This window comes from Euleptes europaea, chromosome 14, assembly GCF_029931775.1.
Source record: "Euleptes europaea isolate rEulEur1 chromosome 14, rEulEur1.hap1, whole genome shotgun sequence".
NCBI classification, from domain to species: Eukaryota; Metazoa; Chordata; class Lepidosauria; order Squamata; family Sphaerodactylidae; genus Euleptes; species Euleptes europaea.
Window position 1 is genome coordinate 57,081,285 of NC_079325.1, and position 27,852 is coordinate 57,109,136.

General features: G+C 48.0%; 1 protein-coding gene across 1 annotated transcript; it reads right to left on the reverse strand.

Moving 5' to 3' along the window:
• Positions 1–62: 62 nt before the first annotated feature.
• WDR5 (WD repeat domain 5) lies at positions 63–27,750 on the reverse strand. The gene is made up of 13 exons (XM_056860413.1): positions 27,598–27,750; positions 25,669–25,777; positions 25,315–25,388; positions 24,405–24,494; positions 22,254–22,343; positions 21,310–21,393; positions 10,274–10,329; positions 9,292–9,338; positions 9,103–9,178; positions 3,452–3,485; positions 2,968–3,042; positions 1,555–1,642; positions 63–196 (listed from the first exon to the last, which is right to left on the reverse strand). The coding sequence occupies exons 1-13, from the start codon at positions 27,676–27,678 to the stop codon at positions 96–98; spliced, it is 1,005 nt and encodes a 334-aa protein (XP_056716391.1). The 5' UTR covers positions 27,679–27,750; the 3' UTR covers positions 63–95.
• Between the last annotated feature and the right edge of the window lie 102 nt (positions 27,751–27,852).

Genomic DNA, 27,852 nt, shown 5'->3' on the forward strand with positions numbered 1-27,852 from the left:
TGGCTTTCTTTTTTTAAAAAAAAAAAACACAAACATAAAATATGCCCCCCTCATTTCCACACACCCCACAGTCTCTCAAGTGATGTCCAAAGCACTTAACAGTCACTCTTCCAAAGTTTAATTGTTTTGTCATTTTCTAGGGCTGCAGAGGCAATGATGTTTTCTGTCGGATGGCAGGCTGTCGAGATCACAACATCTGCAGGGAAGGAGAGAGGCACACGTCACCCACTTCCAAACCACAACTCCAGTCCCAGCCCACTTCCCAGGCAAAGCAATGAGAACAGTCTTCCTTACTGGCACATGAGCCTTAGCACAGGTGAGCAGCTATAGCAGCCAGTGGAAGAGCCGGTTCAAATCCAAATGGCCAAAGCTCACTGGGTGACCCTGGGCCATATATACACACACGGTCTAGTTGTGGGTTTTTTATCCAGCTCTTCCTCTAAGGAGCTTAGAGCAGCATTCCTGGTTCTCTGTTCCCCATTATATCCTCACAGATAAACAGCCCTTGGCCATGGCGATGTCATTTCTAGCTTGCCTCACTGTATCATAAGCCATAGAAACACTAAAGTGGCAGCTGTCAAGTTTTCCCCCCAGTCAATTAAGATAAAAAATACTAATTTTTTTATTGGTTTTCTAGATATCTGTTTATATATTTATAGTTCTATTTCTTTAACGTTGATCTTAGTGTGACACTGTTCAGGGCCGAATTGGCCACATGAACAGTATCATTAATGCAAGTAAGAAACATTAAAGTTGATTGTGGCATGAACTGCCATCAGTGAGAGCACAATTCATTTGATGCACCGCTACAGCTCAGCAGGAGAGCACCTGCTTTTTGTGAAGAACGTCCCAGGTTCATTCCCAGGCATATTCAGTTGTAAGGACTGCAGGGTTGGCAAGACCACTGTCCAAGTCAGACTCTGGATGGAGAGCCACTCCCGTTCCACAGAGAGCACCGGGGGGGGGGGGGGCGCACACGGGACTGCAGAAGGCAGCTTTATACAATCAAACTAAGTGAAGTCACATCCTCTTTGTCAGAAGGGACATTGGTGGTATGCTTCATGTTCAAAGGGTCAAAGGCAGCAGAAAAATCTAAGTGGCAAACAGCTACACACTTGATCATTTGCTGCACAGAACCTGCTGCTTCAAAACCTGGCCAGTAGCACGGATTGCTCAGCAGAGATACTGGAGAGCACATGCCAGCCTCAACAGAAGGATCTGGGTGGGCTGCAGGGCGACACAGGCTGTAAGGCAGCTGCCTGCGGGCAAAACTTATGCCACCAAACACCACAGGACTCATCTGTGTTGCTGCCCAATCCTCTAGAACCCGCACCGGAGGAAGAGGTCTGGCATCTTTGGGCAGCCTCCAGTCTGTCTCAGGGCACAACCTCCAACGTTAAGTTCCTTTCCACACAAGTCAGGGCAGGGCCAGGCAGGCAGCAGGGCCTTCGCCGCCCAGGGCTGCCCCGCTCATCTTCTTGCAACTCAGCCACAGCCAAGAAGTTCCCATCACCACACACCGCCAGGTGGCCCAAAGAACAAAGGGCTCCCCACCTGTGTGTCCTTGCAGTTTCTGTACAATCTCCTTTGTCTGCAGGTTCCAGATGTAAACCAGGTTGTCCTCTGACCCAGACACGATCCACTGAAGGGCAAAGCACAGTCACACCGTGAGGCGCTCCCTCGCCCTGCCGACCCCGGCTCTGCCAGGCCCCCTCGCACCAGGGCGCACGACACCTGGAGGGCAGCTCCCTCCATCCCTCTTGTGGAGCTCCCTTATGGGTCACTCTTTCAAGAATCTCTCTGGATCCTATTATTGGGCCTCGTCCAGTGACAGGGAGGGAGAGACATAAAAATGGTGGCAGAAAAATCCACCAAGGGGTGGTCTGGAACAGGAGTCACTTAAAACCATGGTGGGCTAAGCTTGGCTTCCCTCCCTCCCCCCAGCCTTATTCCCATCTTTGTTTATTATGGATGAGCCATAAACCTGACAGAGTACAGAGAAATAAAAGCAAGTTCCTGACCTAGAAGATAAAGGTCAAGCAAATACTATAGTAACTTGAAGTCATTAATTTACCATTCTGATACAAGCTAAATTTTAAGTGTGGCGTGGGGTGAAGTGTCAGGAAAAGGTTAAGGAAGCCTGTGTTTAGAGGCAGGGGATGAGCTTCAGCACTTTGGTCCCAAACATTCTGCATTTCTGGATTTGTATTTGAGCTGTGGTTTTCAAGCTTTCCAGAACCCGGACCTCCCGGAGCTGCAACCCTGTGACCTCTCCAGCCCCCAGGCCAGGAGCTATGCAGCAGAGAGAAAAGAGGGGGAGCCAAAACACAAGGAAAGAACCCAGGGCTGGGAGGTGTCCTTCTTAGTCCTTCTTGCCTGTCCTCCCATTGCCTCTCTCTGTGTGCCCACAGAAAAGTCAGGGGAAGAGAACCCGGGCTCTCTGGGCATGTGAGAGGGGTGTGGTGAAGCAGGTCAGGTGCAAAGGACTGGCAAAGCACATGGTCAGAGATGCAGCAGCTGGGCATTTAGAGGGCAGCTGGGCAGCAGACCAAGAAAAAAAATACACCAGGCTACAGATGTACAGATCCCCCTAGCCCCCCATCTTGAAGTCCTGCCACCAAGCCCCACCCCCCACCCAAGGGGGCTACAGAGCTGCTTGCTAAAAAGGTACAGAACTTTGGCAGGCCAGAAGCCGCCTGACTCTACCCCCACACCATGAGCCAACAAGATCAGAAGGTTGATCAACACCCTGTGCCCTCTACCAAGGCCTGACAGAAGAAGTCCAATGAGTGGAGGAATCATGGCTGCAAAAAGAACTGACCATATATACTGGCTTAATAGAATAAGCAGGACTGTGAGACTCCTCAGAGGACAAATATCTGGAGTGGGACAGAGAACCACTAACACCCACCCACCCCCGGCACACCAGGCAAAACTGGCCCTGGCCCTCAGGAAAGAGCATCTCACCTTTCCACCAGTAACAGAGAAGTTGGCAAATATACAGTATTTCTCATTCTTGTGGCCAGTATACGTCTTTAGGCACTGAAAGATAGAATCACAGAGGGAGTCACTGTGGAAATACACATCCCCAGGCACACTTGTATGACCAGACATCCCCCCCATCACTCTCTGGACACCCCCTGGTAATTTTGGCCTCAGGAGACCAAACAGTCTGTGCATCTGAAAAATTAATGCCCCCCCCCCACTCACCAGCACCCTTTGACTCTGTGACCACTTTTAAGGTGGTAGTCAGGAAGTGTCAAGTCTACTGGGGCACTTTTTGAAATGAAAGACATGGATTTTGCTTGTGCAGCAGAAGAGGGAACCCCCTTGCCTGGTGTAACAGACCAGAAGGAAAGTGACACTCTCAAAGGGACGCTCCCATTCAAGCGCAAAGCTAACCAAGCCTCCAAAGGGTTAATCCCTTTGAGGGGAAAAGATAAGCACTCACCTTTCCTTTGCTGTAGTCCCAAAGCTTGAGAGTGCTGAAGGGAAGGAAAGCAAGAGTGAGGCAGGCTTAGCAAAGGCTTGGAGGGAAGAGGGGCATCCTACAGACCTCCCCCCACCTCATCACTCTGAGAGCCAAGTCAACAGAAACAGACATGTGGGCCTTCTACCAGATGCGGGGCTACTGTTGTTCCACTTCTCCAACACTTCTGTTTTCACACTGCCTTTTCTTGCCCTCCTCTGCAACAACTAACAGTGGGGCAGAGAGGGCTGGTCTGGGAGCAGAGAAACCTGGGTTCAAATCCCACCTCTGTCCTGAAGCTGCAGCCAGCTGCCCTCTGAGCACAGGGTTGTGGGGAGGATGAAATGGAGGTGAGGAAGTGCCATCAAGTGCCCTGAGCTCCTTGGACGGAGATCAAAATGGAGCAATGAAAGACCCCTTCCCCCCCCCTTGCAAACTGCTCCTCCTGAGCCCTTCCACTCTCCCACCCCTTCCCCACTTCCTCTCCTTAAACACGACCAACCCTACAGGCCCTCCTCCTGGGGCTCTGAAGTGAGTCAATGAAGGGCCTCCAGACTGTTGTTAGAGGGGCAAAAAGCAACGCCTACAAGCCAGCGAGGGAAGGGGGCCTGATTACTCGCTGGTGGGCTTTGCTAGCCCATGAAGTTGGCTGCATTGTGACATGACCAGTGGGAACTCATACAGTTTTGGAGGAGAGGTCTAGCGATGGCCAACAAGCATGACAACTAAATGGAGCCTCCATGTGCAGAAGCAATATATCCTGAACAATACATGCTGGGAACAAACCATACTAGAGGTATGTGACCTATATGCCCTTGCTTGCGAGCTTCCCAGAGGCATCTGACTGCATTAGAGAAAGGAAATGGTAAATCTGGGAGCAGCTGGCACGCCTCCAAAGGGCCAAAGAAACTCCACAGTACTATCTACACACACACACACACACACAGAGAGAGAGACAAGTTATCATACAAACTGTATGGAAGAAGGAAGTCACCTCCACCTCATGTGTGGTCACTGCGTATGCAGGGAAAGAGCCTTGGCTACTTACTGTGAAGGCTTCTTCTGCTCAGAGGGACGAAGGGCATCTTCATTATGGTGTTTCCTTTTCCTCTTATTTCGGGAAGCAGGAATCAAAAATTTAAATTTCCTGACCTCTGAGGGTAAACGCCCCTTTTGTTCAGTTTAAGACTTTCCGAGCCTTATATACTTAATGATAGACTGAAAACACGTTAGTTATGAATCTATACAAAAACAAGCTCCTAATATACAATAACAGGAAACTTAGAACAAAACAGTATGAACCTATAAGGAACGTTCAACTCATAGCAGAGATTAGCTATCATGAAGACTTAACAATAATTATAATTAATTTTTTTTAAAAAAAATTGTATGACGTCTGGGCGGGCAAGATGCCCTTCGTCCCTCTGAGCAGAAGAAGCCTTCACGGTAAGTAGCCAAGGCTCTTTCTCGCTCAGAGGGAGAAGGGCATCTTCATTATGGGACATACAAGAGCTGTCCTCGGCCCAAAATAATATTGCTGTTGCTTCCCTGTGGAGAGTCAAAGATCTCGACCCTCCCTGCTTGTTTAAATGTGCCTTAGTGGCCACATTGTCTGTCCTGATTAATATGTCTGCTCCTAGAATTTGGGATTTGAAGAATTGCAGGGATTTGAAGATCGCCCTGATTTCTAGGGCACTGATGTGTAGCTTTTGTTCTTGGATGGTCCATGTTCCTTGAGCTGGCCGTCCCCTGAAGGTGGCCCCCCAGCCCGACAGACACGCGTTAGTAAAGATCTGAATTGGAGTTGGATGGAGATACCAGAGTCCTCTCGACAGGTTTTGCTGCTGGAACCACCATCGTAGGCTGGATCTGGCTTCCTTGGAAAGAAGGAGATTTCTGTCTCTTCTTTTTAGTATGTCTCTCTGGTACAGTCTCAGGAACCATTGGAGAGGTCTTGCTCGAAGGTATGCCCATTGAACTGCGAGGATGCATGCGATCATGTGACCCTGAAGCTTGGTCAGGAACATGAGTGGAGACAACCGGGAAGTGAGTGCTTTCTTTGCCAGAGATGATATGTTGTGGATCTTGTACACTGGAAGGTAGAGGGAGTTTGTCAGTGTATCTATGTTCACCCCCAGATGTCGCAGTCATTGGGATGGAATTAGGTGACTCTTTTTGAGGCTGACTATGAATCCGTGGTCTGTTAACTTCCTCATGACTCGCTCTGTGTGTTCTATGCTCTGTTGCTTTGAGTCGGCGCAAATTAAATTGTCATCTAAGTAAGGATGTATTCTTATCCCCTCCTTGAGCAGTGTGGTGACCAGTGTAACCGGAACTTTGGTGAACACTCGAGGGGCCAACGTTAACTTGAATGGTAGTGCCCGGAATTGGAAGTGGTTTCCTTGGTATAGGAAGTGAAGGAAATGTCGATGTGTGGGGTATATTAAAATATGGAGGTAGGCCTCCGTAAGGTCTATGGATGTAAGAAAATCCCTTGGCCTGATGGCCTCTGTGACGGACTTTAGTGTCTCCATTCTGAAGCGCTTTAGTGGGATGAATCTGTTCAGAAATTTGAGGTCTAGGATGGCCCTCCATCCGCCGTCTTTCTTGGGTATGGTAAAGAATACTGAATAGATTCCCAATGAGCGCTCTGACGGTGGTACTGGCTCTATCACCTTGATGTCCAAAAGATGTTGTATTGCCTCTGAAGTTCTTTGTACCTTGTTCGGGTTTTTTGGATGCTGGAGAGATGACTAGACAATCTGGTGTAGTGTGTAAAAACTCTATCTGATAGCCTTATTTGATGACGTTTGCGACCCAGTGGTCTGGCTGGGAGGCTGACCACTGCGGATGAAATAGACTGAACCTGCCTCCCGCTGGCTGGAGGCTGGCGTCACTGTTTGGTTTGGAGGCCGGGTTTATCCCCTTTGTCGCCCTGGAAAGTGGAGAATTTGGAGGGTTTATTGAATCGTCCTCCTTTATGAAAGGAGTTGCGGTTCTGGTTCCACTGGTTTCTTCGTTGATCAGGTCTGTATCTTTGGAGAGTGTGATATGAACGAAAGGATGTAGAAGGAGAAAATCCCTTGGATTCCTTGCATAGGCTCTTGGGTAGAGCCTTCTTTGTCTTTCGTCTCCACTAGTATGGAGTCCAGTTTGTCTCCGAACAATCTCTTTCCTTGGTATGGGAAGCCCATAAGCACCAATTGTAATCTGTGTTCTACTTGCCAGGGACATAGCCAGAGAGCTCGTCTGGTAGCTGAAGCTGTGGCTAATGCTCTAGCTGCGTAGGACATAGTATCCAAGGTGGAGTCAGCTAGGAAGGATACCGCCCTCAGAATTCTGGATACCCCCTCAGAGGCGTTCCTTTCTTCCTGCGGAATAAGTTGGGCCAGTTTCCTAGTCCAAATTATTGCCGCTCTTGAAACTAGGGCAGAAGTGATGGAGGCACTGACAGCAAGTGCAGAGGCCTCATGTGATTTTTTGCATGCTAACTCTGCCTTCCTGTCTGCAGGGTCCTTGATCATAGCAAGGCCTTCCTCAGTAATGAGGTCAGAGGAGTAAAGGGCAGTGACCCTTCTACTGAAGGCACTTTTAGAATTTCAGTAGTATTGTTAGCTAAATTATAAAACTTTCTAGATGCTATGGGGAATTGTTGGTTTCCATTGGTTTCTCCCACTCTGATTGTAATAGTTAAGAAGTAGTCAGGCACTGGCACCACCCTATCTGGCGTCTCATGCATGTGGAAAAATTTCTTGGTGCCCTTCTTTTTCTGGTTGGTCTGGGTTTCAGAATCCTCTGAGAGGTCAAGAGCTGCTAGGGTTTTTGATAATAAAAGAGGAAATTCCTCTGCATTAAATACCCTAGATTGCCTGGGTTGTTCGATTATGTCTTCCACGTCAGAAGAGAATTCTCCCTCCTCCCTTTCGTTTCCCTCATCCCCAGAAGAGGTGGAAGGACTGCTGCGCTCCAATTGGCGAGCTTGGAACCCTGAATTAGCTTTTAGGGCTGCCTTAGTGTGCCAGCATCTGTCCTCATGGTTGGGTTGTTGAGAGTCTGCCCTTTCACCAGTAGGATTGCTGGGGGGTAGTGGGGCAGATGGACGTGATCCCTGAATGGATGGGGCAGGAGAAGGGGGTTGTACTGTCCATAAGCCTTCAGCGAAGGCGTCTTTAATAAGGGAAGAGAGCTCTGCTCTTAACGATGCCAAATCGCTCGCTTCTATGGGGGGGGGAGGTGAAGTCACCCTACTGGTAGTCGTTGTCTGTGTTGTCGCTTCCCGTCACTGAATGATTAAAGGGGAGCCGCCTAGGGACGGGGCGTTGAGAGGCAAAGGTGAGCCGCCAACCTCCTTCGTTTCCCCCCGTTCGTGCTGTGTGGGAGGAACAGCTGCAGCCGCTTTGATCTCCCAGCCGCTAACCGCTGCAGTCTGATCTCCACTCCTTTTGGGTGCGGCTGAAGAGCGAGTGGCTACAAGCAGGCGTTTGGCGCGCTTGCTGCTGGTCGAGCCGACCCTTTTGCGCTTGCCCAATCCGCTTCCCTTTTTTGTTTTGACCCTCGAGTCACCTGAGTGGCTGCATGAGGGTTGATCTGGATCCGATGGTAAAGTCAGCGGCACAGCCACTAGAAGACTAGGGTCCAGATCATCTGGTACGATATAACTATCGGTTTGCCGAGCCACCATTTTGTTTTGGCGGGAAAGGGACCCTTCTAATAATAATAAGAAATTTATAGAAATAGGACTGAGTAGTAGATAGACTAGTTTAGTGTAGTTTAGATTTAGTTAGAATAAGAGAATAGTAGAAGAAGAATAAGGTTTTCTAATCCTGATGTAGCAAAGAGCTGCAGGAAAAGGCTGCTCTCCCAATCAAGGCAGGAAATAGAACTGAACTAAAGGGGGTGTTTACTCTCAGAGGTCAGGAAATTTAAATTTTTGATTCCTTCCTCCTGAAATAAGAGGAAAAGGAAACACCCATAACGCCCTTCTCCCTCTGAGCGAGAAAGCAGCATTCCAGACTGCTGTTGCTAGAGGAACCAACCACACACTTTATGGAAAGGCTTATCCCAGTCAAATGCAGGGCACCTTCGGCAGCACCTCCGACATCAGGCATCTCTCACCTGAAGTCCTTCTGCCCAGCAGAAACCAACCGAGTGCACTAACACACCAGACAACTGAGCTCGGAGTCTACTGGGACTGGTGACCCAATGTTGGATCAGGTTATCCTGGCTGGGACCCCAAGTGCCAGTGGCAGCTGCCTTGGGACTGGCACCCCCTCCCTAAGAGTGTCACAAATTGTTCTGAAACTCCGCCCAAGCACACAGCATGGAAAGCTGGTACATGCTTCTGGGTACAGGATCCGCACCATGGTTCCTAGGATCCAGACCATTCTTAAAATTCAGGAAAAGAACACTCCTGCAGGACCAGTCCAGCATTCTGCTTCCTTTTGGAAAAGCATAGAAGAGAAGGCCACCCCCATTTGCCCCCCCAACACCTGGTGATCAAGGGGCGAACTGCCTCTCTGAGAGGAAGCCCCTGTTCACGACTGTGGTCATGTGCCCGTTTTAACTTGCACTCCGATTTGCCCAGCCTTCTTACAACTTCTCAAGACCAACAGCTCAACAGACTTGACACCTACTTGTCCAGAGTTGCTGCTAGAATGTATTTGCCATTTGGAGAGAATTTAACAAAAGACACCGGAGGATTGTCGTCATCTGGAATGAAACAAAAGCGTGCCGTGTTATACATGTTATGGCTAATTGGGATTGGATGGCAGAGACTTTGGGGGTATGGCACAACCACACAAAATTGAACACAGAGGACTCACCAATCAGCGTTTTCAAGCACTGGCCAGAAGCTGTATCCCAGATCCGACTGCAAGGTTAAAAGGAGTCACCATTAGAAATTGCAACATAATCTAGTAAAAAAAATATTCTGGAGGGACATTGAGGACCCAAAACGGGATACAGAAGAAATCTTGCAGTATCTTACAGCAGGTGTTGTTGGGACAGAGATGAATCCACAGGGTTTTCCCCCAGCATGAAGTGCCTTCATATGTTCTTTAAGTGGCAGACCTTCCAGGTTTCAGCCAGAGATGCTTTCCCTGTCAAACCCCACAATCTCCTTTTAACTGGAGATGCTCTCAGGGATTCTGCAAACAAAGCAGGTACTAAACTGCTGCGCTGTGCCCTTTTTTGAAGGCAAGAACTTGAACTGTCAGATTAACAGAACAGACTGCAAAGATGACGAAGCAGATGTCTGTCACACACGCACAGGCTGGGATTATCGGGGGGGAGGAGAGATAGAACACAGCCTGCTTTCCCAGAAGCTTAAGGGATGGACACAGAGATCCCAGAAAGAGGGCTATGAATCAACTGAAGTTCATAAGATCCAACCCTTGGATCCCACAGAAAAGGAACCGGGTTTGTCTTAGCTGATCCGGGAGCGGTCCACCTCCATATTTAACATGTGCACACATCTCTCAACCTCACCCTGGGAAAAGGACCACAGCCACTCTTTTGGAAGCTACAGTGGAGGGCTGAGGCAGACCACTGACTACCACTGACCACAGGAGCTGCCTCTCTCACACCATCCTTTGTCATTTAGGTCCGCCACAATTTGAGGGAGGCAGACCTCACCGCTCAAGGAGCCAGGGTACATGTCTGCCTGTTAAGTGCTTCTCAGCTGTGAGGTTCAGACATGCAGCAGCCACCCTCGCCTTCCTTCCCCACACTCGACAGGTAGGCACCGGCAGGCCAGGCACGCTGCAACTCGCCCCCATTCAGATGCCACCCCACCCTCTCACTTACCAGAGGCCATCATAGCTGCTGGACACGATCAGAGAACCATCGCGGTTAAAATGTACCTGAAGGGAAGAAGAGAGATTTCACACCAGCTGGAAACCCACTTTATTTTGTGGGTGTCTGACGCCAGCCAGGGTGCACTGCTCTGGCCTCATCTTCTGGACCAAGGTCCAATTTAAACATGGTTTTGCCAGGCAAAAACTCATGCACACATGCTGGGCACATCTAGCACTGCATTCAAAAGGCACTCTCGTAATGATGCAGCGTCAATAAAGATCATTTTAAAAAGATTTTAAAATTTTTATATCTTTTAAATATATTTCTGTTGATTATTTTTTGTAACAACTAAGCCTATATAAAGATAGCCTTTGAGCTTTATCACATGTTAAAACTATCATGGAATGAAGATGATAACTTCTAAAGCCAGCGTGGTGTAGTGGTTAAGAGCAGTTGTTTGGCTCATGCACACTGTTGAAATGAACACATTTCCCATAGGGAGATGCTCAGTCATCCCACACTTTGGGAAGTGTATACAGAGTCATAGCAATTTCCTAACTTGAGAAAAGTAAAAGCCCCCTTCTCAAGACCAACAGCTCAACAGACTGTACAATTCAATTTAACAAAATCCAGACGAATGTATTCAACAAGAGCTCCCCAGGCCTGGAGAATGGGACCTTGATTACTCACCGAGAAGGTTCCTTCTCCTCTGAGGTACGAAGGGCATCTTGGAGATAGACGGGTGATTCCGTTCCTGGTTGATAGATAGGCAGGAAGTACAGAAATTTTCACCTCACTTCCTGTCCCCTGACCGGAATCGCCCCTTCGTCTCCACTTGAGACTTCCAGAGCTGGACAGGAATCTGTAAGGTAAATAAAAGGAACAACACGGACCGAACTCTCAGTCATTTATTTGGCTGTGGTTACTTTAATGAGGATTACACTGGGATAACCTGGGTTACACTGAACTTGGGTCTGCTATCAGACCTAACAACAAAAACATAAAGGCTTCTTTTTTTTTTACAGCTTCTACTTGCAAATTGTCGAACAGGTGGTGTCATAGGAGTTTACATGGGAGGAGGACGGCTCTCTCTCCTCGACTATGACCAAAGGAGAACAAACGTAAGATGCTCCAGTCTCTGCCCCAGGGTGGGGCCAAGATGCCCTTCGTACCTTAGAGGAGAAGGAACCTTCTCGGTGAGTAATCAAGGTCCCATTCTCCCTGAGGTGAAGGGCATCTTGGAGACAGATGGGATGTCCAAGAGCTACTCCGTCGAAGGGTGGGTGTCGTCCGCTGTAAGGACATGCTGGAGCACCCGGCGCCCAAAGGCGGCATCCGCCGAAGAAAACTGATTCAGGCGGTAGTGATGCACGAAGGTGGACACTGAGGACCAGGTGGCTGCCTTGCAGATCTTGACTGATGCCCTGTTGTTGAAGGCTGCCGAGGTGGCTGTGCTGCGGATTGAGTGCGCAGTGATGCCAGGCGGGACAGGCCTGTCGCTGAGTCTGTAAGCTTCTTCGATGCACTTGCGCAGCGTCCTGCTGAGGGCAGGCTTGGAGAGCTGCCTCCCCTTGTTGGGAGCGGCTACCGAGATGAACAGAGCGTCGGACTGCAGGAAGGATGCGGTGCGAGAAATGTATATGTGCAGGACCCGTCACAGGTCGAGGGTGTGCCATTCCTGTTCCCGGGGATGTCGCAGGTGTGGCGCGAAAGAGGGAAGGTGAATCTCTTGCTGTCTGTGGAAAACCGTATTGACTTTTGGGATGAAGGTGGGATCCGGCCTGAGGACCACCTTGTCCTTGTGGAACACGCAGAGACCTGGCCAGGAGGACAGGGCGGCGAGCTCGGAGACCCAGCGGGCTGATGTTACAGCAGTGAGGAAGAGAGCTTTCCTGAGAAGGGCCTGCAAGGGCGCTTCGGCAAGAGGCTCAAAGGGTGGTTTGGTGAGTGAGGTGAGGACCACGTGCAGATGCCAGGTTGGGAATCTGTGGATGACTGGAGGCGAGAGTAGTGACAGACCTCTCAGGAAGGTGCCGACATGCGGGTGCCGGGAGGTGGCGTAGCCTCCGAGGTGGGGGACTATGGTGGAGATGGCCGCTAGCTGCTTACGCAAGGTGGACGACCGCAATCCCTGTTGTGCTCCCTCCTGCAGGAAGGCCAGTAGCGTGGCCGTGGGAGGTTCCAGTGGGTCAGCTCCCTTCCGTCTGCACCAGCGTACGAACGCCTTCCATGCGGTGTTGTAAATGCGCTGGGTGGAGGGACGCCTGGCCGCCAACATCGTGTTGACCACTTCGAGGGTGTAGCCTAGGCCGAGGAGCCTTTGCCTCTCAATACCCAGACAGTCAAGCAAAACCAATCTGGATCCGGATGCCGAAGTGGTCCCTGTTGCAGCAGGTCCTTGGAGACTGGTATCCGCCATGGCGGCTGAATGGACAGCTCCTGCAGAGTGGGGTACCAGGGTCTGCGTGGCCAGTCTGGAGCCACGAACAAGACCGTCGCCCTCTCCTGACGTAGCTTCCTCAGAGCTTTCGGGATGACTGGAAGCAGGGGGAAAGCGTACAGTAGGCCCTGTGGCCAGGGGGCCAATAGGGCATCCGTCTGTTCTGCCTGCAGATGTGAGTATTGCGAGAAGAATCGAGGCAGCTGACTGTTTGACGGGGACGCAAAGAGACCCACTGTCGGACGACCGAAGCAAGTGAAGAGTGTGTGGAATACTCGGGGATGGAGTGACCACTCCCCCTCGTCTATCCTTTTCCTGCTGAGCCAGTCTGCTTGAGTGTTCAGTTGTCCCCTGATGTGTTCTGCCCTGATGGACCAAAGGTGTCTCTCTGCCCACCTTAGTATCCGGCTGGCTTCCCGGTGGAGGGCTGATGATCTGGACCCACCTTGTTTGTTTAGGTGAGCCTTTGCGGCCACGTTGTCCGTTCGGACGAGGATGTGGTGTGAGGCTATGACGGAAGGAGTGAGGGGCTCGGTAGATGGCTCGGAGCTCGAGTTGATTGACGTGCAGGGATCGCTCCCTCTCCGTTCAGGCGCCCTGTGCCATCTGGTGCTCCACCATGGCGCCCCACCCCTCTAGGCTGGCGTCGGTGAAGATCTGTATGGTAGTCTGGTGCCAGTACTGACGACCCTTCTGCAGGTTGGAGGGTTCCAGCCACCAGCGAAGACTGCGCTTTACCTCTGGGGGCAGGGTCAGGCGAATGTTTCTCTTCTTCAGGATGTGCTGCTGGTATGGCTTGAGGAACCATTGGAGAGGACGAGCGTGGAAGCGAGCCCAGGTGACAGAGTCTATGCACACTATCATGTGACCCTGCAGACGGGCCAGCGAGGACAGTCTGGTTGTTTTCAAGGTAAATGCCCCCCGGGCCCGGGAGGCTATTCTGTCGGCTTTGTCCTTCAGGAGGAAGAGGGTGCTGCAAGTGGTATCTATGATTACCCCCAGGTGTTGTAGGCGCCGAGTTGGAGACATGTGGCTTTTGTTGAAGTTGATGAGAAAGCCGTGTTTTTCTAGGGTCTGCACGACTCTCTGGGTGTGCTGGACGGCTAGATGCTTTGATGGAGCAGTGATGAGCAGGTCGTCTAGATAGGGGTAGACGTGTATCCCCTCCTTCCGGAGCAGGGCTACCAGGGTGACCAGGACCTTGGTGAACACCCTGGGGGCGGAGGATAAGCCGAAGGGGAGCGCCTTGAATTGGAAATGGCGATCCATGTAGTTGAAGCGCAGGAAGCGGCGGTGGTCATTGTCTATGGGGATGTGCAGATACGCTTCCGTCAGGTCTATGGAGGATATGAAGTCGTCTGGACGGAGCGCCTCCACGATGGATCGGAGCTTTTCCATTCGGAAGCGTTTGGCTCGGATGAATCTGTTCACATGTTTTAGATCCTGAATGGCTTGCCAGTCTCCGTTCCTTTTGGGAATGGTGAAGAAGATAGAATAGACTTCGGAGGATCTCTCTGGCGTTGGCACGGTTTCGATAGCCGCGATGTGTAGCAGGTGATAGATGGCCGTCCAGGTCCTCGCGTGCTTGTCGTGGTTGGAGGACTTTGGCGACTGAATGAACTGACCGGGAGGAAGGAGGCGGAATTCGATCAGATAACCCCTGCGGATTATCTGCTCCACCCAGCGGTCGGGGTAGGCCTGAGCCCACTGGTGGCTGAAGAGGCTCAGCCTTCCCCCCACTGGGGTGTGCCTGCAGTCACTGTCTTTTGGGTTTGTTGAAGCGACCCGACCTGTCACCTCTGTAGTTCTGGAAACCTCTGCTGGGTCTGCCGCCCCCTCTAGGTGCGGCCCGGTTGTTAGACCATGCTGGACGACCAGCCTCGTGTCTTGGTCGGGGCAGGGAATGAAAGGACCAAAAGGACGGGTAGGAAGAGGAGGGTCGACTTCTGTTGTCCTTCCTGAAGTGGTGTGGAAGCGCTTTCTTTTTATCCTTCGTCTCGACGAGGATCTGGTCCAGTCTGTCCCCGAATAGACGGCCCCCCTAGCAGAAGCATGGCCTTAGAGGAGAAGTCTGCGCCCCACAGGCGTATCCACAGTACCCGCCTAGTGACGGTGTTGGCCGCCGCTGCTCTGGCACTGAGGGTCAGGGAGTCCAAGGTGGCGTCCGCCAGGAAGGTGATTGTGCTGTGCACCCTGTTCATACCCTCCGTCGCTTGCTTGTTATCGGGGGGGATGAAGGTAGCCAGCTTTCTAGCCCAGACTATGGCTGCTCTGGCGATGAGGGATGCCGTGGCCGAGGTTTGTATGGCCATGGTGAGGGTCTCATGGGCCTTCTTGGCGGTCTGATCAACTCGCCTGTCTAGTGGATCCTTCAGGGAGCCCATGCCATCTTCGGATAGGAGCCCCGAGGAGTGAAGGGCCCCCACCGGCGCATCCACTAGTGGGAACTTGAGCATGTCCATGGCGTGGGGAGCCAGATTGTATAAGGCCCTCACGTTTCTTGGGAACTGTTTGTGTGAGGTTGGTTTTTCCCATTCTCGCTTGATTATGTCGTCGAAAAACTCGGGGAATGGGACAGACCTAGAGGTCGGCTGGGACCTGGGAAAGAGGTCTTGAGGCCCCCTGGGGCGAGAGTGGGCCCTGTTTTCTTCGGGTGGCTCATTGTCGGTGAGGTCCAGGGCCATGATCGCCTTGGAGAGGAGGTGTCGGAAGTCCTCTCTGGCAAAAAGCCTGGAGTGGTGCTCGGTGGGGGTTTGGGTCTCTTCCTCGTGGGAGAGCTCCCCCTCCTCCCTTCCCTCTGGGTCCGAGTCCCCTGATGAGTCAGGGGATTCCTCCCTGTGGCTGGGGCTCCGTGGAGGCCAGGCCTTCCTCGCAGCCTTGGTGGGCCAGGGGGGTGGGGCTTCAGTGGGGCTGCGGGCATGGCTCTCATTCCCGGGACTCTCTGGCTCTGGGGAGGACTCGCGCTGGGAGGCCTCAGAACCCCTGCTGCAGGAGGTGCGGGAGGCTGCTTGGAGGAAGGGGAACTCTTCCCTGAGAACCTGCCTCATAAGGGCCATGAGGCCTTCCGCCCTCTGCCCCCCCTCCGATAAGTAGGGCCCCTGTAGCTCACCCAGCTGCCGAAGGTCCTGGCGAGGGCTCCTGCGGGAGGCATGGCCTGAGGTGGTTTCCTCGTGAGGAGCCGACTCGGGCCGCTGCCGTTCAGGCGAACGCCGCCCCCTTCCATGGTCCTTGTTGGCTGCACGTGCCGAGCGGACCTTGGGCGCTGGCAGGCTGGGCTGGCATGGCTTCTGCCAGCACAGCCCACTTGCGCCTGCTGGTCCCGGTGGAGGAGCTGGTCCCAGTCGTCGGCACCTTGCGCACCCATTTGCCGGTCTGGTTGGATGGTCCGGGAGCCTCCACTTCCGCGGGGCGCCCTTTGGCCACCATGCCGTCGCCAGACTCCTCCGCCGCCGCGGGGAGCCGGCTGCTCTCGTCGGGGGGATGTGCCGCCTCCACGGTAGTCTTGCCAGCCGTCCTGCTGTTACCCGGCTCGACCACCTCCGCGGGAGCCCGGGCCGCCGAGGTCCCCTGCCTGGTTTTCGGCAGGAGACCATCCACGTGGTCCTCCGGCTGGAGGAACCCATCTGTGCTGGGGCCGGGCTGTGCTGACATCCTCGGGCTTGTGAAAGCACAGGATGCCCCCAAAAAAGAGAAAAAAGGCTAGAGGCTGGAAGCCTGAAAGTAAAGGTAACAAAATGGCGCTGGTTGCGCTGGAGCAACCAGAGATGCTGCCTACCTAATTGAGGCAGGAAGAAAAGTGGAGACGAAGGGGCTATTCCGGTCAGGGGACAGGAAGTGAGGTGAAAATTTCTGTACTTCCTGCCTATCTATCAACCAGGAACGGAATCACCTGTCTATCTCCAAGATGCCCTTCACCTCAGGGAGAAGGTACAAGTGTTGAAGAATGGGTACTTAATTCCCAGCTGTAAAAAAGGGCTTTAGTTTTAGTGCTTTTCCTTTCTGCATTTTGTTCCCCAAGGCTTCTCTTTTTCTAATGATACCTTGACTTTAAGTCCAAAGACCTGATGGCTGCCTGGGAAACAACTGCTGTTCTGCACCGGGGGGGGGGACGGGGGACAATGGAATCCAGCTTTCTTCCACAAGAGTCTCCATTTCATTTTCTGTGGTTCATTTCCTTTCACATTTTAAGAATTATTTAGATACCCCAATAATTTGTACAAAACCAGATAGATGACAATTGCTTGCTAGTGGGAAAAAAAGAAAAAAGAGCAGTTGTTTGAAGTGGTGGACTCTAATTTGGAGAACCAGGTTTGATTCCCCATTTCTCCACATGAATGGCGGACTCTAATCTGGTGAGCCAGGTTGGTTTCCCCACTCCTCCACATGAAGACAGGTGGGTGACCTTGGGCCAGTCACAGCTCTCTCAGCCCCACCTCCCTTACAGGGTGTCTGTTGTGGGGAGGGGAAGGTGATCGTAAGCCGATTTGAGTCTTCCTTAAGTGGTAGAGAAAGTCGGCGTATACAAAAATTCTCGTAAATGTTGGTATTAGGATTCAGCTGGCTCAGATTTTCTAAACGTATGTGGAGCTGCAATAGAGCTCAAACATATTGAATGAAAGTGATTGAAATCATATCCAGCGGCCTTGAAATTGTTATTCCAGTAAGTCCGGAAACAATTTCAATTTCATTAATGTTTTAGTCACAGACCTTAACAATGTTCAGATTAAAACCATACAAAATATATAATTCACAACGCCCAGAATTACATGAATAAAAATTTTAAAATGTTACAGTCGTGTATATACCGGTACATGGTTGTTAATTTAAATGTTATAGGTCCCTTAAAATATTATTTCTATGGCAACTTAAGAGCCTAATTTTCAACAAATTTCTTCCTTAACTTAGATGCTAACATGATAACAAAGCCACACTAAGCGTGATCTTAAGAGTTAAAGTCTGCCATTAAAAATCTAACTCGGCCCTCAAATGTATCTAATACATCTGGGATATGCTGGGTTAAACAAATGGAGTCGTAAAATGGGCAACTAAGCAAAATATGTGGGAGATCCTCTATTGAACCTGTGGAATAGGGACATGGCCTTAGATTATGGGGAATCTTTTTATATTTACCATGGATGTAAGCTGAAGGCATCGTTTGAAATACTGCCGTTGTAAATGCTCTCCTTAACCCTGGGTCCAAAAGTTCCGTTAAATAATTTGAAAAGAACTTATTCAATTTGAATAACGGATACCATGGGGAGAACTTGGACTTTTGTATTAGGCACATATCCTTATCAGTTTCTTTGTCAGCAATCCATTTCCTGATATCTTTTGGGTCCCATGTACTTAAGATTTCCAGCGAAGGCAACTTATACAAATGTAGGATTGGTATAAGGACCTTACGCTAATGATTTTCCTTTGAGTAGAACATATAGCCGTAATACATCAATTTCGAGTTAGTCGATTTTCTCAGTTTTAGGTAAAGAAGTAAAATTCTTAAATGGGCTCTCATTGCAACTGATGGCAAGCCTGCCTCCACTCTAAGGAATGCTGCAGGCACCCCTTGAGGAAAACTCAAGATCTTCCTAATAAAACTATTTTGGATTTTCTCCAAATCATCCAATATTTTGTTTTTGCCCCCAGATCTCAATTCCATATAACAACTGTGGTATTACTTTCCCCACAAAAGCTTTAATTGCTGGGGCAACCATACAGCCTCCTCTAGAATAATAGAATTCTAAAATGGCACCCATAGTTCGACGCGCTGTCAGAATAGCAGATTTACATTGCATTCGCCATAATATAGGTTGGAAAATTATGCCTAAGTATTTAAAAAGCTGGTCCTCCTCTACTTTTTGGTTTGCTATTGTTCAGCTGTGACCAATCCTACGATTGCCAAAAATAACGATTTTAGTTTTGTTGTAATTAATCTTTAGGGATTCCCTGTTACAGTATTCAACCAGCGTCTCCAGCCTTTCCTTTAGCCCAGTTTTCGTGAGGGCCAAAATAGCAATATCATCAGCATATAATAAGGTTATTTTCCTTACAGCCAAAACGGGGGAGAAATGTGTTAGCAAGTTCATCTTTTGCACTATATCATTAATATAAAAATTGAACAGGAAAGGTGCTAGCAGGATGCCCTGTTAGACCGGAATTTTTTTTATTAAGATTATTTTCCAGATAAACCAAAGGGTATCTGAGTTATGTTTTTCCATATACTAACATTGCTAGAACAAATCTTGCGAGATATTGGAAAAGCAATAAATTCCCTGATTGAAATAATTGGCTTGATAAGGTTAAAGAAACCTATGCATTAATTGACTTATAATAATGACGAAAATACGGAAGAACTGGGTGCTTGGTGGAATGTAACAATTTCATGGATGAAAAAAACACTCCAATGATGCAGATTTAGATAAATCATGCAGATTTAGATAAATAGATAATTACTTGGTTCACTGTTATGGATATTTTAGTTATATTAGCAGCACAGTTTTAGCTTATTTTCAAGAATGTGTATTATGTGTATTTTAGTAATGTTATATTTCCATTTTCTTTTATTGTTATATTCTCATTTTCTCTTAATAAAAAAGGTGGGAGAAAAAAAAGGGGGGGAAAGAAAGTCGGCATATAAAAACCAACTCCTCTTCTTCTAAATATATACTGTGCGACAATTGTATTGCCAAGGCCTGACTCTGGTCATTAATACTAACTGGAGAGGAAGATAGTACAGTGCAGCAGTCAGTGTGTCAAACTAGGACCTGGGCTCAAATCCCCACTCTGCCATGGAAGTCTGCTCTGTTACCTTGGGCCAGTCAAACACCCCCCCAATCTACCTCACAGGGTTGTTGTGAGGATAAAATGGAGGGGAGAATGTTGTAAGCCATTTTGGGCCCCCATTGGGGAGAAAAGTGGGGCACTAAGTAAGTTTCAGGGCAAAGCATTCCCGAAATCTCTGCTTGCCAGTGAGGTTCTAACAAAATCACACTGAGGTACCGGCCCCTGAAGGACTTGGACCCAGAGACGACTGAAGAAGCTTTGAAGAGCAGCAGCTCTGCAGCAGGCAGGCCCAGAAAATATTACCCTCCTCTGACTAATTCATTTGAACTCAAGATACTGATTGGGGACCAAACCAGCCTGAAAGCTTCTCTCTCTCTCTTCAAGGCTATGAAGAAACAGCAAGACCAAGGTGAAGACTGGCTGCATTAGATCTGCATAACCCACTATTTTAAATTTCTGGTATCTGACAAAGGGAGCTTTGACTCTTAAAAGCTTATACCCTAGAAATCGTCTCGGTTTTTAAGGCACTACAGGACACGAATCTTGCTCTTCCTCTGTGTTAAGTTTCTCATGCTTACCTGGCTGAAAAGGTCTTTTCCTTTCTGCCTATAAGATACATTTTACATCTACAGCTAAAATATGTAAAAAATATACGAACTTGTTTTGTTATATTTGTTTTGTTCTTGTTTGTTTTTTTATTTGTTAGAAACATTTAATCTTACAATAAAATAAAAAGGGAAAAACCTAGATATAACAGTACTTTAAAAAATCAAATACTGGTGAGACAAATTATTATTTTTTTAAAAAACTAAAACAGCGCTAACATAACTAAAATACCCATAGCACTTAATCAAATAATACTCTATTTGTCTATTTAACTAAAATCCGCATTATTATTACATCACTCCCTCTCTACAATTTACACGTTAGAATGCTTTCTCCATCCTTAAAATTGTTGAATTCCAGCGAGCATCAAATTCTTCGGTATTTTTATTGTTATTAAAGTACGTCAGCTTAATTAAAGCATAGGTTTCTTTAACCTTGTTGAGCCAATTATTTAAATCAGGGAATTTATTGCTTTTCCAGTTTCTCGCAAAATTTGTTCTAGCAGCTGTTAACATATGGAGAAATATAACTTGAATATCCTTTGGTTTGTCTGGAAAATAATTTAATAAAATTGTTTCTGTTTTACTGAAATAACAATTTCAAGACCGTCGGATATGATTTCAATCACTTTCCTCCAATATGTTTGGGCTCTACTGCAGCTCCACCACATGTGTAGAAAATCTGCGCCAGCTGAATCACAATACCAACATTTACTAGCATTTTTATCCAAGTTACACATTTTTAAACTCTGCTTGGGGAGAGTGCCATCTTAAATAAATTTTCTCTAAATGCAAGACTTTTTTGTAAAATTTAAATCCTTTGTGAGTCGTTTTGTTATATTTATGTGTGTGTTGCTGAGGAAAAACATCCAGCACATAAAAGCGCCTTGCTCAAGTAAAACAGTGTAAGAAACTGCCTGATGATGATGGTTCTCCACACACGCACCTGCAAAGCATTTTTGACTCCCAGACTGCTAGCATGCTCTTCCTTGCCACACTCCTATGGGCTAGCACACGGAATGGGTCCTGTGGAAGTCTGATTTCAAACCTACCAGGCAAACCAGGCCTGTGAAATCCCAGTGCTCAACACAGGAATAAGCCACCTCTCAGTCCTTCCCAGCTCAGTCCTTCCCAGCTCCAACATGCCGGAAGGAGGCAGAGCAGAGGGCCCGCATTCTTACGTGAGGGGACAGAAACCCAGTTCATCCCAAAGAACTTACAGCTGAAACGGGATCAGAATGAGCCGGCAGCGTTTTGAGGCACTTCCCAGTCTTCACATCCCAAATCCGCACACTTTCATCAAACTGCAGAGCAAGCAGAGGGGAATTCAGAAGGCACTGTTCCCCCAAAGGCTCCGAAAGCCATCAAGTCATAGGACTGACACCCCCTGCCCCCGGTTTCTAAGCAGTGAGCTACTCTGGAAGCCTGGGGGAGGCTGCTCAGCTCCCCTCTTTTTTCCAAGGCAGGAAGCCAAGAGCTCAAGCCCCTCCTCGGGCAACTAGGCAAAATGGCTCTCTCAAACATCCCAACTTTGATAGTGAATGGCGATTTCAAGGACCAGGAGATCGTGCTGAGAAGCCTTTCAAATGGCATGGGGTTTTTCTGCTCCCCGCCCACCCCTCCCAATCATATCACCCCCTCTCAGACCAGAGTTGGGCTGCCCGGTTGATCTCGTTGGTTGCACGCTGCTCTCCTGGAGCACCAGATGCTTGTCTGGGCTCCAGTTCTGAGGACTATCTGCTCTTTGCTTGCACCACCTGAAGGGTACACTGGCAATGTTGGCACCTCCTTTGCAAACACTGCTCATTCCAGCCTGCCCTCACCCCAGCTTCACAACTTACAACCCGACTCCATCCTGCATTACTGTGCTACACAGTCTTCTATACCCCACCTGATTCTCAGCCCCCACCTTGATTTCCAGCATGCAGCCTTAGCTGGTGTGCTTTCCCCTTGTTTACCGAAAATATTTATACGCCCGCCTTTCTCCTGACATCTCTCCTTTCTCAAGACATCTCTGGGTGTTATCTGGAGCAGTCCCCTCCGACGGCCTTGCAACACCACAGCTTGCCAAGAGGAAGAGCTGTGCCTGCCAAGGTGCAAGGCTCAGGCAGAAACTGGCCTGCCTGCTCCCTCGACACCTCCTCTCCCTGCAAAGCATGCTTACCGAGCCCGAGACAATGAGGTTCGACTGGGGGTTGAAATTGCAGCAGAAGACATAGTTGCTGTGCCCCTTCAGGGTCTTCAAGCATTTGCCCTAAAATGAAAGCGTTATTTATAAGACTGACCCAGAAGCTAGAGTGCCTATATTGGGATTGCATTCATGTCCCAATCCAAACTCAGCCATTTGCTCGGGGGGGGGGGGGAGGAAGGGGTTTGTCAGCACCTGCAATTCATCTGAAACATCAGAACGGTCACTCCTCTCACAGGCCTGCAGGGACAAGATCCTTTCCTCCCTCTCATACTACTCAGCGTCACCCCGTGAAGCTAAGGCATAATTATGGAACTCTCTGCCACAAGATATGGTGACGGATGCAAGTTTAGAAGATTTTTAAAAGGAGTTAGACAAGTGCATGGAAGACAGGATCTCGCAATGGCTACGAGCCATGACTGTTAAATGAGACTTTCATGTTCAGAAGCAAGTACCAAATGCTACGGTCAAACACAGGAACTGTGAACTTCTGTGGGCCTCTGGATTCCTGATAATGAAGGCAGAATGCTAGATTACGTGGATTACGCAAGGCCTTTACATTCTTAGGGCAAATAAGATCCGCCTTACTTTCTCCAGGCCTTTGCCACAAGGAATTGCGTTCATAAATTTAAATGCACTGTAATCCTGCCAAAAGAAATCCTTGCAACTTCTTATATTTGAATGGCAGTCACATTAAATAAGGTGCCAAGGACTAAAAACATAAAAACATGCATAACTCTTAACTGGGTAAAAACTGGGGAATAAAGTTTCATGGGAACATCATCTGCTCTCATGATCAGCTGAAGACCCTCTGCCACTAGACCCTCTGCCACTAGAATTTTGATTGCAGCTGACTGACACAGCTTTTTATTTATTTCAAAGGAAAGAAAAGAAGGGGAAAGGGGAAAATCCAGCAACTAAATAAAGCTCCTACTCTGAAATCTTAAGCGGTCACAGCACCATCTAGTGGAATGAGTCATGACCAATTTCCAAATTGGAAGATGCCAAGGGTCGTGAATGTGCTGCCCACACATTCAGCCACTAAATAGGGCATGCTTTGAGTTCGACCAAACTGAACATGTATTGACTTTATCCCTAACAGCTTCTCTCCAGCTTTGCAAACATAAATACCACTGCATTTTCCTCTGTGTAAGTTCCATACTTCTGAAGGGACCTGAGAGTTCCAAATAGCTCAAAAGGAATGACTCTGGCCATTAATAGTTTTGCAGTAGCCTCAGGGAGATCTTCCAGGTGGTGCTCTATCCCAGCACATTCCTGTGTAACCCATTTTGCACATGGTGCAGTTATAAATAATTTGTCAGCACTAAAGACTGACACCACAGAACGGATCGACAAAGCCCCCCCCCAAAAACATCCTCTCTCACTTTGAAACTTACAAAAAAAAAATCCAGTCTGAGAAAGCTCATATTGTACTATGAACATTAGCTGGACCTAGAATCTTTTACTTACAGACTTGGTAAATTTTAATAAAAATCTGTATTCCCTCCAAGCTTAGCAATACTCTATTTACTCCTCCAGCCTCCTGTATAAATACCCTTCTTTTCTGTCTATGCAGGCACAAAGAAAGAGCAAGTGACCAAAATTAGATGTACTTGTTTTGATAACTTGATGCTTAAATTTGACAGCTAACTTTGAGAATCTTAACTTCCAAACCAGACTCTTTTTTAAATAATTAAAGCTAGCTTAATATTTGTGTTATGCATAGACTGCCTCGAACATTTCAGCAGAGATTTTAAATAAGCAGGATGTTAATGGAAATAAAATGTCATTTGAATTTTCACTCTGTCCTTAACTTCAACAGGAGACTCAATGCTGGCAATAAAATAAAACAAAAATGTTAGTTTTTAAGGTGTCACTAGACTTCTGTTTCATTTTCCTACAACTGATTAACCCAGCTACTCCTCTGGAATTGTATGAAATAACACCTGTTATAAAATAATAATAATACCTGAAATAATACCTGTTGTATGAAATAACACCTGTCAAGATAAAATGGTTTGTCCTAAATTAGCCTTATAATGCATTTAACGCTACTGATAATTCTGACAACTCTTCAACAACCGGAGGCAGGAGACAGGGAAAGAAATGCAACTTCAGGAATCTTACCGAGCTCACATCCCAAATTTTTAAAGTTTTGTCATCAGAGGCAGAGACAAGAAGGTTGGAATCTGATGACCAAGCAACATCGGAGATTCCCTGTAACAGAGAAAGGTTTAATTCACTAAAATATGAATTAGTGAATATTTCACTTATAAATCATGTACATATTCTGCAGAATAGTGGTAGAATTCTGGACAATATGCTTTCAAGATGGGAGGAGAAATAATATTTTTTAATGTTCACCCAGGTTAAAAGCTCCCTGGCTTGGAGTAAAACAAGAGGCAAGTACACTGAACTTTTCTCCCTTACTACAAGTAGCAAACTAAGTGGGAGACATTCCAAAATGTAACATCCCCACCTGAAACATAGAGCTCAGAACTAAACCACCTTATGCTGTGCTAACGTGTTGCTGGGCTCCCAGTTCTGTTTTCACATGAACACATGAAGCTGCCTTCTACTGAATCAGACCCTTGGTCCATCAAAGTCAGTACTGTTTACTCAGACCGGCAGCAGCTCTCAAGGGTCTCAGGCAGAAAAGGGTCTTTCACATCACTTACTTGCCTAGTCCCTAACTGGAGATACCGGAGATTGAACCTGGGACTTTCTGCATGCCAAGCAGATGCTCTACCACTGAGCCACATCTCCTTGCAAAACGATGGCTAGCAGACCCATTTTACTTCCATGTTTTTAATCCGCATAAGAGACTGACAAGGCACACGAGAGAAATGAGCAACGCTACTTCCGAAGCCAAATGTGCAGCAGCCTCTACCCCAGAGTCTACCAAGGAGTCCTTCCTGGCAAGCAGCAGAGCAGACCTGCCATTCAGCAACCTCTCATTTGCACCCTCAAGACAGACAGCACGCCCCCCCCCCCCCGCCCCGCAAGCAATTCCTGAAGTCAAGAGATCAGCACTTACCAGTTTGTGGCCAGATATTGTTTTCTCAAATTTGCCATCATAAGCTCCCCAAATTTTAATAAGTTTATCAGCCGCTTTAAAAAAAAAGAGAAACACCATCAATAAAAAAGAGGAGCGTCTCTCCTCACCTCTCTCAACAGGAAGCAGAACCAGAAAATAGTTGCAAAATATTTTAATACAAATTTATGAAAATAAGAAGTCAGACATGTTTAAGTTTACATATATTATAAGGGACACCCAGTTAAACTTTCCTCAGCTCTGAGTTTTAGTTTCCTGACAGCCCTGAAAGAAGACATGGCAGACATGTTAGCGGTGGGGAAAGAAGGGGTAGGCCCCATCTCAAGAGATACTTACAAGAGCTGGCCAGCCACTCCCCATTGGGGCTGAATTTTACCGATGAGACAGCTTTCGTGTGTCCTGCCAATGTGAACTTCAAGGCGTAGTTTGGTTTTACAGGGGCAGGCTGAGAAAAGAAAATCCAGCTCTCAGAAAAACAAACGCTTCAAATGCATCCCTCACCACTGGAGACACCAACCCCCGGGCAGCTCCCCAGCCACGCAAAGGGGCCCGTCAAGGACATCACCAGACACACCCAGTTTCAGCACAAACAGGAGGCCACAACACAGGACCCCTTCCAGACTGGGCCTTGGGTCATCTTCTGGTAGTTTACAGAATTCACTACCAAAAGGCACGGCGGCAGCCACCAACAGATCTCATGCCTTTTTAGAGACATTTATACACTTTCACAGAGTTAAAAACCATTACAGCTAAATGCACATAGGCCATGTGTCTTTGAATACAGACGTTATGGAAAAGAACACAGGACAGCTTCACCTTCATGTGAGCTTCTAGAGGCATCCTGCTGACCAGAATTAAGAACAAAGCTGGTCTTAATGGATAGAGCTCTCATCTACCATGCAAGTTCTTATATTATGGATTGTGGCCAAATTAGCAGTCCTCTTCTGCTAAACATATGTCTTCTCAGGCAGTACAAGAAACCCAAAAGAATCTTGAGCACAGAAACACATGAAGCTGCCTTCTTTTGACTCAGCTCGTCACAGTCAGTGTTGTCTACTCAAGAGTGGCAGCGGCTGTCCAGGGTCTCAGGCAGAGGTCTTTCCGATCACCTACTATCTAATCCTTTTAACTGGAGATGCCAGGGATTGAATCTGGGACCTTCTGCATGCAAAGCAGGCCCCCTCTCTGTGTTTCCAAACTAAGAAATAAACTGAGATTCAGCCTAAGCCCGACACAAGGCAACATTAATTCAGGACGTATCAGCTTCACATATGAATATATGAGATCTAAATGGAATGTATCCCCCTACTCCCTGGAAAGATCCTGCAGGCCACATCCTGTCTGCTGGTCTGAGTGTGGATTAGAACAAGGAGACCTGGGTTCAAATCTCTACTTGCTAGTCTGATGATCTTGACCCAGTCGCTCATGTTCAGCCTACCTCACAAGGCTATTTATCGTGAGGATGAAAGTGGAAGAGCGTCAACCCATGTTTGCCACTCTGACCTCCTTCAAAGAAAGGCAGGAGAGAAATGCAAGAGCATACTCACTGTCCAAAGGCAAATTCAACATTTGGAATAATTATGAACAACATTGTATTATTTTTATGAAAGAAAGGCACACTGCTAGCTATGGGGAGGGGTAACAGGTTGGTGCTGGGGGTTCGTGCTTTGCACACATGAGGTATCAGATTTACGCCCTGCTTAAAAGGATGTCAGGATGCAAGGCCCTTGTTGGAGATATTGGAGAGCTGCTGACAATCTATTTACTATTTAGTTATTACATTTTCATCCCACCCTTCCTCGAAGGAGCTCAGGGCAGTGTACACCAGTCTCCCATCCCGTTTTGTGCTCACAACCACCCTGTGAGGGAGGTTAATTTGAGAGGGTGTAATTGGCACAAGGTCACCCAGGAGGCTTTCATGGCAAAGTAGGGATTCAAACCTGGAGCCCCCAGATCCTAGCCTGACACTTTCACCACTGCACCAAACCAACTCTGTCAGGGGATGCTTTACTGGGCTAAATGAACCTACGGTCTGACTCGGCACAAGACTGAGGCTTTCAAGTCTCATTCATAACACTGCACTACATATATATCTTTTAGAACAGCAGGCACAGTTCTGTTCACCCTATCAGTGGCATCCAATGGGCAATGAGGATAGCTAGAGGAGTTCAGCAGATTCTGAATACGACAGATGTTACACTCACAAACAAGAAACAGGTCTAAATACTCTTCCAAGTGCTTATTCTTTAGAAAACTGAAACACACCTTGCTTTGATTGGTTGAGGAAGAAGGAGTAGATTGTGTTTTGGTGGATTCTGCATCAGGTTTTTTTTCTTCTGTTGCCATGGTTCTGGAAACCAAAATGCCAGATTCCGGTGCTTCAGGGGATGAATGAGCACGCTATTTCAAAGGAGGATGTCTCCCACTAAAGAATAGAAAGAGGCCCCAGTTTAGAAGACAGACAAAAAAACAACAGCAACCTGAGTACAACCAGTTTAACCCGCCACTGCGCTAGCTTCT